General features: G+C 37.7%; 1 protein-coding gene across 3 annotated transcripts in view; it reads right to left on the bottom strand.

The window, feature by feature from the left end:
- Positions 1-14,705, bottom strand: part of TRIM24 (tripartite motif containing 24) — a 118,358-nt gene that overhangs the window by 14,655 nt on the left and 88,998 nt on the right. For 2 of the 3 annotated variants that reach the window (XM_065939105.1, XM_065939103.1), the window contains exons 10-13: positions 8,798-8,971; positions 5,454-5,627; positions 2,893-3,028; positions 1,163-1,235 (exon numbers count right to left, since the gene is read on the bottom strand). In XM_065939105.1, coding sequence (XP_065795177.1) covers positions 1,163-1,235; positions 2,893-3,028; positions 5,454-5,627; positions 8,798-8,971 — 557 coding nt within the window. The remainder of the gene's footprint in view (positions 1-1,162; positions 1,236-2,892; positions 3,029-5,453; positions 5,628-8,797; positions 8,972-14,705) is intronic. The other variant, XM_065939104.1, reaches the window with a different exon arrangement.

Raw genomic sequence — 14,705 nt, 5'->3', positions numbered from 1 at the left:
TTTTCCTTTAAGCCCAGAGCTAATGATTACACAACAAAACAACTTATCTTGCTCAAGGGTATGTTTCTCTTTAAACTCTGTACCAATAACTATGTAACAACAGTGTATCCTACTCCAGGACATGTTTCTCCTTCTTAAGAACCTTCTGACTAATCCTGTCATCTTGAAGTGTATGTTGTGGGAGTGGGTCTGGTAAGCTCTTTCTATTGTTAGTTCTAATCCCATTATCTTAAAATGTAAATTGTAGGAGTGGGTCTGGTTAGACCTTTACAACCTTGAGTCAGTCTTTTGATTTATTGTTAATAACCAACTGAAAAAGTATACAGCTTTCTTGCAGGACTAGTGACTGGGGCACTCTCCACTCCCCTTCTGATGTCTATGTCAGAAGCTTTCTCTGGCCTTTTTCACTGTAATAAAACTTCTGTCACAGAAAAGCTCTGAGTGATCAAGCCTGGTCTCTGATCTGGAAGCTAAATCTTTGGAGATAAGGAATCTGAAGGTAAGTTATCAGAACTGCTATTTTAAAAAACAAAAGTTTTTACAGATAGGTACTGTGTTCTCTTAAATGCAAATGTCTACCCTTCAGAATATGTTTCCTCCATATGATTAGGAAGTAAGAATTGGACTCACTATTCTTACTTCCTAATCGTATGGAGGAAAAACATACAAAAACCACTACAATATTGTAAAGTAATCAGCCTCCAACTAATAAAAATAAATGGAAAAAAAAATGTGAGCAACAAGGGAAAAAAAAAAAGAATTGAACTCACTACTGATGAGAAATTTGCAAGCAGTATGAGTGGTGTGTAATGGAAATTAACATACAATTTCAACAACTGTAAATTAATTTATTTTAAAGCAAATTCAACGCGTGGTGTTTAGAAAAGTTAGAACGCCAGTTTTAGTATAAAATTATTATTTGTTTTCCCTAAGTTTTTATTTGTGCATGTCCCTATACAGTGCAGTGTGTTACACATACATCATTTCTGCTTTTTCCTTGCTAGTACGCTAAACTCAAATGCATTTTCTAATTTTCAACACATGCACAGATCTTTTTGTATCTTTAAAGATAAAGATACAAAATTGATTAACTCCTTAATTGATTTCATTAGCATGTAGTATATAGTTATCATACACTGGACAGTCAGTTGTGGCAGTTTACCTTCCTCGGCTCCCAACGCTGGAGGCACTAGGTGAGCGTATCGGCGGGTGGACGCTTGTCATAGTAACAGGTCCTGAGGAGGAAGAAACTATACACATTCATAAAAGGAATATCTGTATTTAATCCCTATTGAATGTTCTTACTTAGTACTACACTGAAACTGGAAGCACATAATGAAATTATATTAAACAAAAAGTAATTGCTGACCTCCCAGCAGAGCTGCAGTGCCCTGAAGTAGCAGGGCTCTTCAACCTCAGCACTACTGACAGTTCAGTTCAGTCCAGTTCAGTCACTCAGTCTTGTCCGACTCTTTGCGACCCCATTTAGGGCCAGATAATTCTTGGATGTGGGGGCTGTATGTGCATTGTAAGGATGCCAAGCAGCCCCCTTGGCCTCTACCAGCCATTAGATGCCAGTAGCATCTCTACATACACGGCATCTAGGGGTGTAAGAATCAGAAATGTCCCCAAACACTGTTGAAAGTTCCACATGAGAGTAACCAGGGTAGGAGCTTAGTGAGGACACTAATGTCAGCAAAAGCTTCAGACGACAATAAAAAGTTGGTTGGGCTGATATAAAAGCAGTCCAAGAAAGAAATCCACACAGAGACTAATCAATGGAAGACACTGGAGCGACGTGTAGAAGGTACTTTGCCCTGTGCTGGACATAGAGTCAGTACTGAGTAAAGTTAGCTTTAGTAATCCTGCTAAAATGGTTTCCAGAAATGTGTCAAGTTATACACCCACCAGCAATGTATCAGAGCATTTCTCCTATTACATCCTTACCAATGAGTATTTTCACTGTTGAAATCTTGCTTATTCAATAGTTAGAAATCATGTCTTTTGATTTCATGACTACTGGTGAGATGGAACCACGCATCTTTCTTCCTCCCGCCCCCTCACTTTAGGAGTTATTTCCTCTTTAGGGAATAATCTATCATGGAGAAGGAAATGGCAATCCACTTCAGTATTCTTGCTGGGAAAATCCCATGGACAGCGGAACCTGGTGGGCTACAGTCCCTGGGGTCACAAAGAGTTGGACATGACTGAGCACGCGCACTGCAGGGTCCTTTGGTGATACTGTGTGCTTTTCTTATTCATTTGTATGAACTTGCTACATAATTAACAGTTTCTCTGCCATCTTTTGTCAACAATTTCCTTTCAGTTTGTTTATGTTTTAAATAAGTACCTCTCTTAAAATTCTGAAACTGCTTTATTATATGGGACTAGTGAACGGCCTAAGAGATTCTCCTCTTTCCTTATTTGGTCTAAGGCTTCTAATTTGCCAAGGTCTCTGGGAGTAGCAGCATTAGTCAGAGGGCTTCTTTCTTGGAGGAAATAAGTAGTTCTGTCCAAAATTCTTAAAACACAAACACCAAGTCAGGGTAGGAGCAATCAACAAAAAAAGTGATTGTTACTGAGACATTTTAACTCTAGGCAAATTCTATACAAAAAGAGACAATACTATAGGCAACTTATCTAAAAGCAATAGCAATTTCCTCCTAGGAGTGTATGCTATGGTGCCTCTAAGTTCTCTTGAAACTGAAAATGTTGAGAGGCTTAACCTTTGCTTTCCACTTTGAAAGTACACTAATTTCAAAGATTACCTAAAACACAGATCCATTTTAATCATCCAAGAGAAAAAGGGAAGGTGGAGGGCGATCCTTTTTAAATTATTATTATAAGTGAAAACTGAAAAAAACTAGTAAAAGTTTTACAAGTCCACTTCACCTGCAAGGCCTGGCGACGGCACTGATGAATTCGGGGACTGGACAGCTCTGTTTGAGGGTGGTCGTGGCTGGCCATGATCGGTACTCGTATCTTTCCTCACAATGTTGTCCAGCATAATGGTACTTGAACAGTCAATCTGGTAAGAAAAGAAATTATTTCATGGCATTCTGACTCGGCTACTTTAAATTTATAAGAAAATTTTAGTAGATGTAAATATCCTTTTGAGAAGTTCTGATGTATATTTTCCTCATAAACAATCTTGGAGAAAAGCTCTCATACTCCTTAATATTTCATCATAGTAAACACACCGAGGTCACACTATCTCGCAGCTCATAAGCCAGGAGAGAGGAGTACTGTGTGCTGCCTCCTTAAAAGTGAAAACACAATTATTTCAAAAATTTTATTTAAAGATAATAGAAGTACCAATTAAAAAAACTTCGTGAGACGAGCAGCAAGATTTCACATTTCATAAATTTCTTTAGTGTCTGGCTTAAAACAGCCAACTGGAACCTGATATATTTTCTCGATCTGCTCAGATTGATTGTGGCTAAAGAATATGAAGAAAATCTGGTCCTACACAGGGAGGACCTTGTAGTCTCTGAAAAGGTTGTACAGACCCTCATGCTCCTGGCCCATACTTTGAGAACTCATGCTCTGTATGCACTAGATAGATGAAACAAGTCCACATATCACACATTTCGAGAACATTAACTTCACTTAAACACATTATTAATGTTTGGTAGGAAAAAGCTGATCCCCTGTAGATTCTTGCTTTAACACATTTATAAGCAATTGACTGCTAAGCCAAACTACTGATAAATTTCTACTAAGACTTCTACTAAGATTCAAATTTTTAAAATTTTATTTTTTATTGAAGTATAATTGAATTACAATGTTTTGCTAATTTCTGCTGTACAAAAAAGTGATTCAGTTATACATATATACATTATTATTCATATTCTTTTCCATTATGGTTTATCATAGGGTACTGAATATAGTTCCCTGTGCTACAGTTCTTGTTGCTTGTGTTTTCTATATATACCAGTTTGCATGAGCTAATCCCAAACTCCCAATCCAACCCTCTCCTACCTCCCTTTGGATGCAAATATTTTTAATGCTTAAATATACCATTTGTTTCCTAAGAATGTCTTTGTGATTAAAATCCAGCTTAATAGTTCCAGTCTTTCTCAATCAAAATTCTTCAAGAAAATTAAGTCCTACATTTCAAGGGCATATAATGAATTTACTTCTTGCCTCTGCATCTAGAATGGTACTAGTTACGAAGAAACCTTGGAAGGACGGAGGAAATAGTCCCTCAAAGCAGTTTCTTTCTTCTGTGGTTCAGATGAGGAATCTCAGTTGAGAAAGGCTGGTACACAAAGGGTCATCTGTATTTGAGGGCTGTAGAGGAAATTTTACTTTCTCTGGGTCCTCTTTCAGTTGGGGGAGGGGGGAAATAAATGGGGTTATTTTCCTTATATTCTTTGGGCACTACCTTGGCCAATACAATACTTATGGCCAGAGTGCAATAAGTACTGGATTGACTAGATTTGTTAGATCTTAATGTAATACAAGTTATTTACACTGTGGAGGAATCCTAAAAGCTAAAATAAAATTATAGGAATGAACAAAAGTTTTCCTATTATCTATGCATGAAAATAAAATACATATACTCTACCCACCTAAATAATATACAATTATTTAAAAATGAAGTAACTCTAGTAAGGTCAATGATTCAACTTTTAGGAAATATGCGTTAATCTCAGTAATTTGAAAAAGTAAATAATATAACATTTTAGATTTCCTTCACAATCCTACAAGATTTCTTAAAAGTTCTTAATGTTTGCATGAGTGATTACCTAAGCTTGTAGGATAAAAAAGGTAAAACATATATCAACTCATGTGTAATTGATTTGTTTCTTCAATGTTATATTTTCTGTCTTGAAAAAAAATTTTCTTTTTGAGCCATGCCACAGGGCATGTGGTATCTTAGTTCTCTGACCACAGATCAAACCCACACCCCCTGCACTGGAATTGCAGAGTCTTAACCACTGGACTGGCAGGGAAGTCTCAAAACAGACTGATTAAAAAGTCATACCAGTTTAGAGGTAAATGTTATTTAATTTAAATAAAAAAGAAATCAGAGGTGATACTGCACTTTTCAGTAAAATGTTATCATTTCTCTTATTAAACCTGTCTCCAACCCTTCTGATGTCTTAAATGTTAGCCGTACTCTCTAACCCTATTTTAATAAATTACATTCCAGAAATTCTCCTCCCATGTTTTCACTTCCCTCCTTCCCTAGCTTAGATTCCATAATTAATCACCGTAATCATTCACTAACTCATTAACTCCAGTGCCCTGAAAGACATTGTGTAGTATCAGTGTTAATACTAATCTTTTTATGATTCCTGCTGTTACAAAATTTTTAAAGGATAAAAACAACTTCCAAACACAAACACACAGCCTATAATCCAACACACCCATGGCCTTTCAACAGATTCAAGTTCACTGAAAATTTCTGAAACAGATTCTTTAGTAGAAATTTTGTGTATACTTACATCTGGAAGAGAAGGAAGATTGTAGGGACCTCCCACCGGTGAGCTCAAATCAATCACAGGTGAGCCGAAAGCCTTCGCATCATACCCTGCTGCACTAGTAATGGTGGGGCTGGAGGGAGTAGAGGACGTGCTGTTGGCAGTCGAGGGGGCCGCGTGCCCACTGCTGATCTGCCACTGTGGTAGCAAGAAGGAAGAAGGAAGGTTGCTTATCAGCAAACCTGCTACATAAAATGTCCATCTAATCCCTGTTCCAGATACAAGACAAAGTAAAAGACACATTCTACTATTTGAATTCAACTGTAATTTCCATGGAATGGGGAGAGGACACTGGTATATATAATTTTCAGTAATTCCAAACACAAATAATAAAAAGCACTGATTTCTCCCAGAAGACAACAGTATACACCAAAAACCACAGCACCCAATCTTGGAAAGCTTATAAACATAAGAAAAGAAACATAAACATGTACATAGCAACTACAAATAAAGACAGAGCACTGAAAACACACATTTTCTTCTGTCCCTACCTGATATACCTGAAACTAAAATGACAGTTAAGGGAATTTTTTTTTTTTTCAAAACAACACATTGACCCTAAAGACAAAGAACTAAAAACAGGATGATCGTTGAGAGTCTGTTTAAGGATTAAATCTTATGTTCCCTTCCTACTGTAACTACCCCAAAATAATAAGGACTTCCTTCACCTCCACAGAATAAGACTGGAAATTATGTTTCCAGAATAGGTAAAACAGTGTCTTTGGACTCACTGGCACCAGGCTCAGTTGAAGGCAGAAGTATTACACCAAAAATGAAGATTAAGAAGCCATCCACATACTGAATGCTGAGCTTCAATGAGCATCAGGCCCTGCATTTCAGGCATGAAACAAAGAGATCTTTTGGGAACTGAACCATTACCTAAGACAGCGACATCAGTAACTCTCCTGATAAACATGCCAAGCAGCCCTCACACAAGAGCAAAATTCAGCATTAAACAATAGCCCCACATCCCAGCTTTCAGTTTTTTTAAAAACACCCATTCCTTATATACAAACAGGAAACTAAGCATCAAGAAACATCTGAGAAAACTGTCATTTATGTTACAGACTGAGATAAACCCATTAATACTAAGAATGCTAAAGTACACAGAGATGAACCACCCTGCTGTCTAAAATTTACTTTGAAACCTATCAAAAGTAAGAAGGTTTGACTGATGGATGAATGGATAAATGGATATACAGATAACAAATGAAGACAGCAAATAGAGCAATCTGTCCCCTATACAACTCTCTCAACTAAGTTTGAAAATTTTATGATAAAATACTTGAGGAGAAAAAAAGCAGCTAAGAGGTATCTTAAGACTATGCAGAGGAAAAAACTCCCAAACACAGTATCATTTATACAGGGACAACACAATACAGAGAGACAGTGACAGAAATATTCTAACTTTGAAAAACCTAATTTATATTCTCCACTGAAAAACTGAAGTAAAAAACTCTGTGAATATGAATGCCAACTTAACCACCTACCACCCACCCCTCACACCTATGCATCCATCTGTCTCTCTCTTCTTCCTTCCCACCCCAGAGCAAGCACAGTTACAGTTCATGTATCTTTCCAGGTTTCTTCTATGTATATGAAATTAAACAAAAAAAAAATAAAAACATTCGCAAAAATTTGATGTTTCTTCCCATATATACTTAGAAGATCATATATAGATTACTGCCTTTTCTTATTAGCTAGAAAGCATTTCCATTGTACCAGTATATTATAATTTAAGCGATTCTATTAAGACAAACTCTCCACTATATTTTCCTCCTAGTTTATTTATTCATTCATGTTTAGACTTTTGACCAGAAAACATTTTAAAAAACACTCTTAGAGTGTGTGTCTACCCATTAAAAATAACACACTGAGGACATCCGTGGTGGCTCAGTGGTAAAGAATCTGCCTGCTAATGCAGGGGACGCGGGTTTGATCCCTGATTCGGGAAGACCTCACATGCCGTGGAGCAGCTAAGCCTGCGTACCGCAACTATTGAGCCTGCGCTCTAGAGCCCGGAGCACAACTATTGAGCCTATGTGCTGCAACTACTGAGCCGACATGCCCTAGAGCCTGTGCTCCACAACAAGAGAAACCACTGACATGAGAAGCCCATGCCGTGCAGTTAGATAGCAGCCCCCTCTCCACAACCAGAGCAAGGCCCGAGCAGCAGTGCAGACTCAGCAGTTGCGGCTCCCGGGCTGTGGGCCACAGGCCTGACAGTTGTCCCCAGAGCACCTGAGGCAGCACAGCAGGCGCCCCGGCGCGTGCGAGACCATCCAGTCAGGGGTCAGACCCAGGTTACAGAGCCACGACCCAGAACGTGGTCGGTGCCTTTATGCACACTGCCATCTATGTCTCAGCCCAGCTCGGCAAGGTGCTCCCTCATTCGATAGTAGGGCAAATGCGATGTGAGAGAGCAAACTGGTACAGGCCGCAAAGTATTAGGGAAATAATCCGAATGTAAGATCTCACTGTAGCTTGTCTCTATTCACCTCATCTCTAATGATGAAATACAGGTAGGTATAAATTTTATTGAAAATAATTAAAATGTCAAAATGTCATTTTAGAACATTTATATCAAGGTCAAAGTAAGTATAAAAACACACAGATACAGCATGTGTACTTTTAGAATATTACTTTAAATCATTTGATTAAAATGAATATCACAGAATTATGGGGAATAACATCATATTCTTTATTTTGGGCTTGGCAAAAAAATTAAACTGAAATCAATCTACTAGTTGTAAGCTGGAAAGATCTGACACAAGTATTTGGAGAAGATGAAGTCCTGGGAGAACTTTAGCTTTTTAAAACAGTAATACCTAAAAAGCATTTTACCTGAAAACATTAAGAATATAAATATTAAACCTTCTAAAATTTAATGTATAACCTTAAATATTAAACTTTATCAGGTGTATATGTACTGTATACTGCTTAATACTGAATACAGTCTTATATACAGGTGTGTGTGTGTGTACATATATACTGTTTAATACTTCATATTAAAACTGTGTGATACTAAGTTTGTTTCCAAGAAGTCTCCTTGAAATACTCTGAAGATTCATTGATTGGTCTCTTTTGAAGTATGCCATCTGTATTTGTTAGAATACTTCCATACTCACCTAAAAGCTACACACGTTAATATTGAAAAATTCATACCCATGACTGACTATTCTGGGCCTTTACTTCTGTGTAAGTAGCTTGATTGTTTCTTGTTAATTACAAAGTACCGAGATCCTTTCTCCTAGCTTTGTCTCTTTAGGTCTGTATGTAATAAACTTTGTAATTCACAAGTAATTCACCTGTTTTATGGCTTGTTGAGCCAAGAAAGCCATCTGCAACGGGTTGGGCTTCATTGCTTGTCGTGGCGTATTCTGGTTTGATGGGTATCTTAGTTGTTGATGATGAGGAGGGAGAACTGGTCCATTGGGCTTGGGGCTATGATTCTGAAAATTTATCAAACGTGGAGGAGGCTGCTGGAAAAAAGACATTACATCAATTCAGTGGCAATCAGCTCTGAAATACAAATTACAGAGAACTCTATTTTATAACTTTTATAGAGAGAAAGCAATTCTGCCACAGATGAAGCATTTATTAATATTACAATAAGGGTATGGGGGGAGGGGACAGCCGCCCAGAATGTGTATAAGCATTTAAAGTAAAGAAGTTTTACTAGGAAAAGACCCTTGGGAGAGGATTTTCCAATCAGAGTTAGATTTAGACCACAATGGGAAATGGGGAAAACTTGTCTTTGAGATTCTTCTAAGTCCCTGATGACTACCTTCTGCAAAGAACTGCCCTCTTCAAATCTAAAATAATATGACAGTAGAATAACAATTACTGATAGTTATTGAGTAGTTATCACATGTTGAGTACTAGTTAAAATGTTTTACATGTGTTAACTCATTTAATCTTCACAAAGATCCTCCTTGGAGGCAGGGATTATCTCTGTTTTACAGAAGAGGAAACTTGTCCAAGATTAGCAAAGATAGGAAGGAATGGAGCTAAGATTTGAACTCAAGTTCTCTGGCTCTAAGGTCTATGTAGACCTCTAAGGTCTGTACTCTATGCAGACATTAATAATGAAAACACATGATATTAACAACATTTAAAAATGAGTGAATTTTAGATCTTATTGAGATCAAACTACACGCCAGGCATTGCAATTGGCATTTTACACGCTATCTCATTATTACTCCCCTCAGTCAGTTTAGAAGCTCAGTTGTGTCCAACTCTTTGCGACCCCATGGACTGCAGCATGTCAGGTCTCCTGTCCATCACCAACTCCTGGAGTTTACTCAAACTCATGCCCATTGAGTCAGTGATGCCATCCAACCATCTCATCCTCTGTCATCCCCTTCTCCTGCCTTCAATCTTTCCCAGCATCAGGGTCTTTTCCAATTAGTCAGCTCTTCGCATCAGGTGGTCAAAGTATTGGAGTTTCAGCTTCAACATCAGTCCTTCCAATGAATATTCAGGACTGATTTCCTCTAGGATGGACTGGTTGGGTCTCCTTGCAGTCCAAAGGACTCTCAAGAGTCTTCTCCAAAACCACAGTTCAAAAACATCAATTCTTCAGCACTCAGCTTTCTTTATAGTCCAACTCTCACATCCATACACGACCAATGGAAAAACCATAGCTTTGACCAGATGGACCTTTGCTGGCAAAGTAATGTCTCTCCTTTTTAATATGCTGTCTAGGTTGGTCATAACTTTTCTTCCAAGGAGCAAGCGTCTTTTAATTTCATGACGGCAGTCACCATCTGCAGTGATCTTGGAGCCCAAAAAAATAAAGTCTGTCACTGTTTCCACTTGCTCCCCATCTATTTGCCATGAAGTGATGGGCCCAGATGCCATGATCTCAGTTTTCTGAATGTTGAAGTTTAAGCCAACTTTTTCACTCTCCTCTTTTCACTTTCATCAAGAGGTTCTTTATTACTCCCCTACCCCTGCCGTTTTACAAATCAGGACATTAAACATTAAAAAGCTGGGATAACCAGAAAAAGTCACACAACTCATTAAATACAGCACTATGGTTTTAATCCAAAACTAGTCTGTCATTTCATTAGTCAAACATGTTCTGGTGTTTAACTGGGGGTTGAGGTACTAATTACAGTTTAGAGGGTGAGTTTCTCTAAAAGAAAACAGATTTTGAAAGGAAACCCTTCAAGGACAGCACTGGTTGATTACAGGACAGCATAAGGACAAGCTTAGTTTGCTCACAAATGCTACCCTTAGAAATTGACACCAGTGTTCCACAAAAAAGGTAACCTTAACATTGCAGTCTCATCTTGACTATCCAATTCTACGGTTGGCAAATTATTGCAAAGTAAATACTTATTTTCAGACTATATTAACTGTATATGAGCAGAAGTTCTCAGAAAGGGAACTTATGAACCCCCATATTCAAAGAGGGGACAAATAAATGAATTTATAAAGCTGAAGTAGCAACATCTTAAGGCGGACAGCTATAAAGTGTAGCCTTGCCCTTTTTTTGTTCTTTTCCTTCTCTCATTTTTGGAATTTATCTCCTTTCCTAGGTAAATGTCTTCTCTTTCTCCTCTCCTGCAAAGTAGCTGGCACTGGGTTTACACTCAGTAACTTACAAGAGTGACCAGCAATTACAGACCTAATGAAAAGTAGACTTAGACACTATTTCAAGATCAAAGGAAATTCTGTCGATGAAGAACAGAAAAAATGAGAAAAAGAGAGAAAATGCCAAAATTTTACAAAAGCCTGAAGCCATAGCAATTCTTGATTCTTCTATTAAAGTTTTTCACTTGAAGGGTTTTATATCACAGAAACACAAACAAAAAATAATTGGGGAAGTATAGTGGAAAACTTCTAAATTCTTCCAAAAGACTATTTTTTAAAAAGTGGAAAAGTACCCAAAATGATCCTTAAGGGACAACAAAAGCAGATAAAAGTTTTTGCCTACTCCGTCCCTGACTGGGATTTATATATTGATTCAGTCAAGAAATGACATTCAGGGGAAAGAAAAAAAAAAAAAAGACATTTAATGCCAGAGTAATATACTCCTATGAGAAATCAGTGTGGAACTGGATATCCATTCTCCCAACAAGGAATCCCAGTGTAGAGAGATCTAAGGTGATTGATTTTTATCTCCTCTCCTAAACTGTTATTGTTGACTGAGTTAATTTCTAAGAATTCCATGACAGGAAAAGAAACTTGAAAGAACAGGACTAGAAGCTAGTTATGAACATAAAAGAAACAGCAAAACCAGTGCTATTTTAATTAAATGGAATTAACCTGCAAGAAGGAAAAAAGGGAGAGAATAGAGAAATAATTGAGAGTTTAAGTAAAGTGACATATATTTATCATTATCCTCACCCTCATCGTAAACACTTTTATTATTATAGGTTGTAATTTTATTCTAGGTCAGTAGAACTATGAAGGATAGCAAATGTCCTTCTAACATCCACTCACTGTTTAGGAAAATTAATATATACAGAACAGAAAATCTGACCCAGGAGTGAGAACCATTAGGTATACAATAACAGACTCAGATTTAACAAACTTCGAGCTGTCCACTGCAGTATGACAGAGTATATGGGACACCTCTCAATAAAGAGATGCAGAGTGTTTATTAGTTTGTACCACACAGTCATATAACTGTGTAGTCTAGCTCTATATCACCCAGTTCTTTAATCATTCAAATTACATGGCTACTTTCAAAGAAGGAAGAAACAGGGAACTCCTAAGTAAGTGATTTTTGACCTTTGTCTTCAGGCTAGAGGTAGAATATGACAAAGTGGCACACATATACACTTGTCTACAGACAGATATTTTACCAGATGTATATGCAAATAAACTGCTACAGAACTAAGAAAGCAGGTAAGCAGGGCAGTGTAAAAGTTTAAAGAAGAGGGAAAAAACTGATGAGTGAAAAATGTAGGAGCAGATATTTGGTAGAGAGAAGATAAAAATGAGAGATGATAGTACTAGAAGAGGGTTCAGGGGTCACTGAGAAGAGACAGAAAAGCAGCAGTGTGCAAAGTAATGACGTAAAGATGAGAAAATTACAGCTGATATTCTAACAACACGGGTTTAGACTGTGTAGGTCCACTTAGACAAGGATTTTTTTCAATAGTGAATACTTCAGTACTACACAATCTGTGTTTAGTTGAATCCTTAAATGCAGAGCAGTGGATGTGGAAGAACCATAGCGGGTGGCGGGGGGTGGCTGACTGTAAGTCATATGTGGATCTTCAACTGTATGGAGGGTCAGTGCTTCTAACCCCTGAATTAACTGTTCAAGGGTCAAATGTGTTGATAAGTGGGAAAATTAGGCTGTATAATAAAGATTGTACATTATATATATATATCATACAGCAGTACACCACAGAAAGAAATAATAAGATCAAACAAATTTCTGAGATAAGCAGGCTAAAGGCTCTATCAAGGTCACTTTTATTTGGTTACTGCTTCTATAAATAGCTGTTTCCGAGAATGTGACTGAATCACACAGCATCTAGTAACTGCCTCGGTTCCTCACTTTTTAATGAAAAGGGAATTAATGCAAATGATGGATTTATCCTGTTTCATGTTAATAAAGTAATAAAACTCACTTTACCATCTTTCAGATACTCAAGATAAATATTAGTCATGTAAATGCTTAGCACTAGTCACTCATTAAGTATTTTCTCTCTTTTCCTCATCAAGTACATGTCCAAAACAATTTCGGTGCTCTGCAGTCTATCTGCAATACGTTACTCTGCAGTCTGGCGCGGGGGCGGGGGGGGGGGGGGGGACAAAAGAATTCCTCCATTTTCTTAACAAAATTTCAACCCTGCCAGTGGCACTCCTGGGATCAAAAGTGTACACATCTTTTCCCACAGAACACTCACCAAACAAAGACCTTTTAAATTGCTTGCTATTTGGTTCCTTTAAAAACCTGGGTTAAAACAAAGTTCGAGAGCAATAATCAGCTGGTCATACTAATTAATATTCTCTTGGATTTGACATGTCTTCTTAATCAAATTACCAGACAACCATAAATCACAAATAAAATCACCTCATGCCTACACAGAAGCAATTTAACAAAATCAGGATTCACACATGACCCTAAGTCTTATGCAGGGTTGAAGCAAGTCTCCTATGAAGGTCATCTGTCTTGTATAACTGCTACCAAAACATGCTATTATGCCCATTAATTTCTTTTTCATAAAAGAACTGCATTATGTATACATTCCTCTTAGTGCTAGAAAAACACTAGTAAAAAATTTCTCCTCTAATGACATGTTTCCTTTTAATCATAGTAATAGATATTATTCCTGATTCTTTTTTTGTTTGGTTGATCAAAAACTGAGCTAAGTCCTGTTCTCAAGCATAATGAGAATTCTTAGTCTAGTTTTGCATGCTTTGAACATTACTAATACTTATTAATCCCTGTGCCATTTCATTTGAGTCACTTACTGTTCAGTTCAGTCACTCAGTCGTGTCTGACTCTTTGTGACCCCATGAATTGCAGCATGCCAGGCCTCCCTGTCCATCACTAACTCCCGGAGTTTACTCAAACTCATGCCCATCGAATCGGTGATGCCATCCAGCCATTTCATCCTCTGTTGTCCCCTTCTCCTCCTGCCCTCAATCCCTCCCAGCATTAGGGTATTCTTCGCATGAGGCAGCCAAAGTATTGGAGTTTCAGCTTCAGCATCAGTCCTTCCAATGAACATCCAGGACTGATCTCCTTTAGGATGGACTGGTTGGATCTCCTTGCAGTCCAGGGGACTCTCAAGATTTCTCCAACACCATAGTTCAATAGCATAAATTTTTTGGCACTCAGCTTTCTTCACAGTCCAACTCTCACATTCAAACATGACCACTGGGAAAACCATAGCCTTGACCAGACAGACCTTTGTTGGCAAAGTAATATCTCTGCTTTTTAATATGCTGTCTAGGTTGGTCATAATTTTCCTTCCAAGGAACAAGCGTCTTCTAATTTCATGGCTGCAATCACCATCTGCAGTTATTTTGGAGCCCAAAAAAATAAAGTCTGACACTGTTCCACTGTCTTCCCATCTATTTCTCATGAAGTAATGGGACCAGATGCCATGATCTTAGTTTTCTGAATGTTGAGTTTTAAGCCAACTTTTTCACTCTCCTCTTTCACTTTCATCAAGAGGCTTTTTAGTTCATCTTCACTTTCTGCCATCAGGGTGGTGTCATCTGCATATCTGAGGTTATTGA

This window comes from Muntiacus reevesi, chromosome 6, assembly GCF_963930625.1.
Source record: "Muntiacus reevesi chromosome 6, mMunRee1.1, whole genome shotgun sequence".
NCBI classification, from domain to species: domain Eukaryota; kingdom Metazoa; phylum Chordata; class Mammalia; order Artiodactyla; family Cervidae; genus Muntiacus; species Muntiacus reevesi.
The sequence above is the reverse complement of the archived record's forward strand: the minus strand, read 5'-3'. Positions and strand labels throughout refer to the sequence as shown.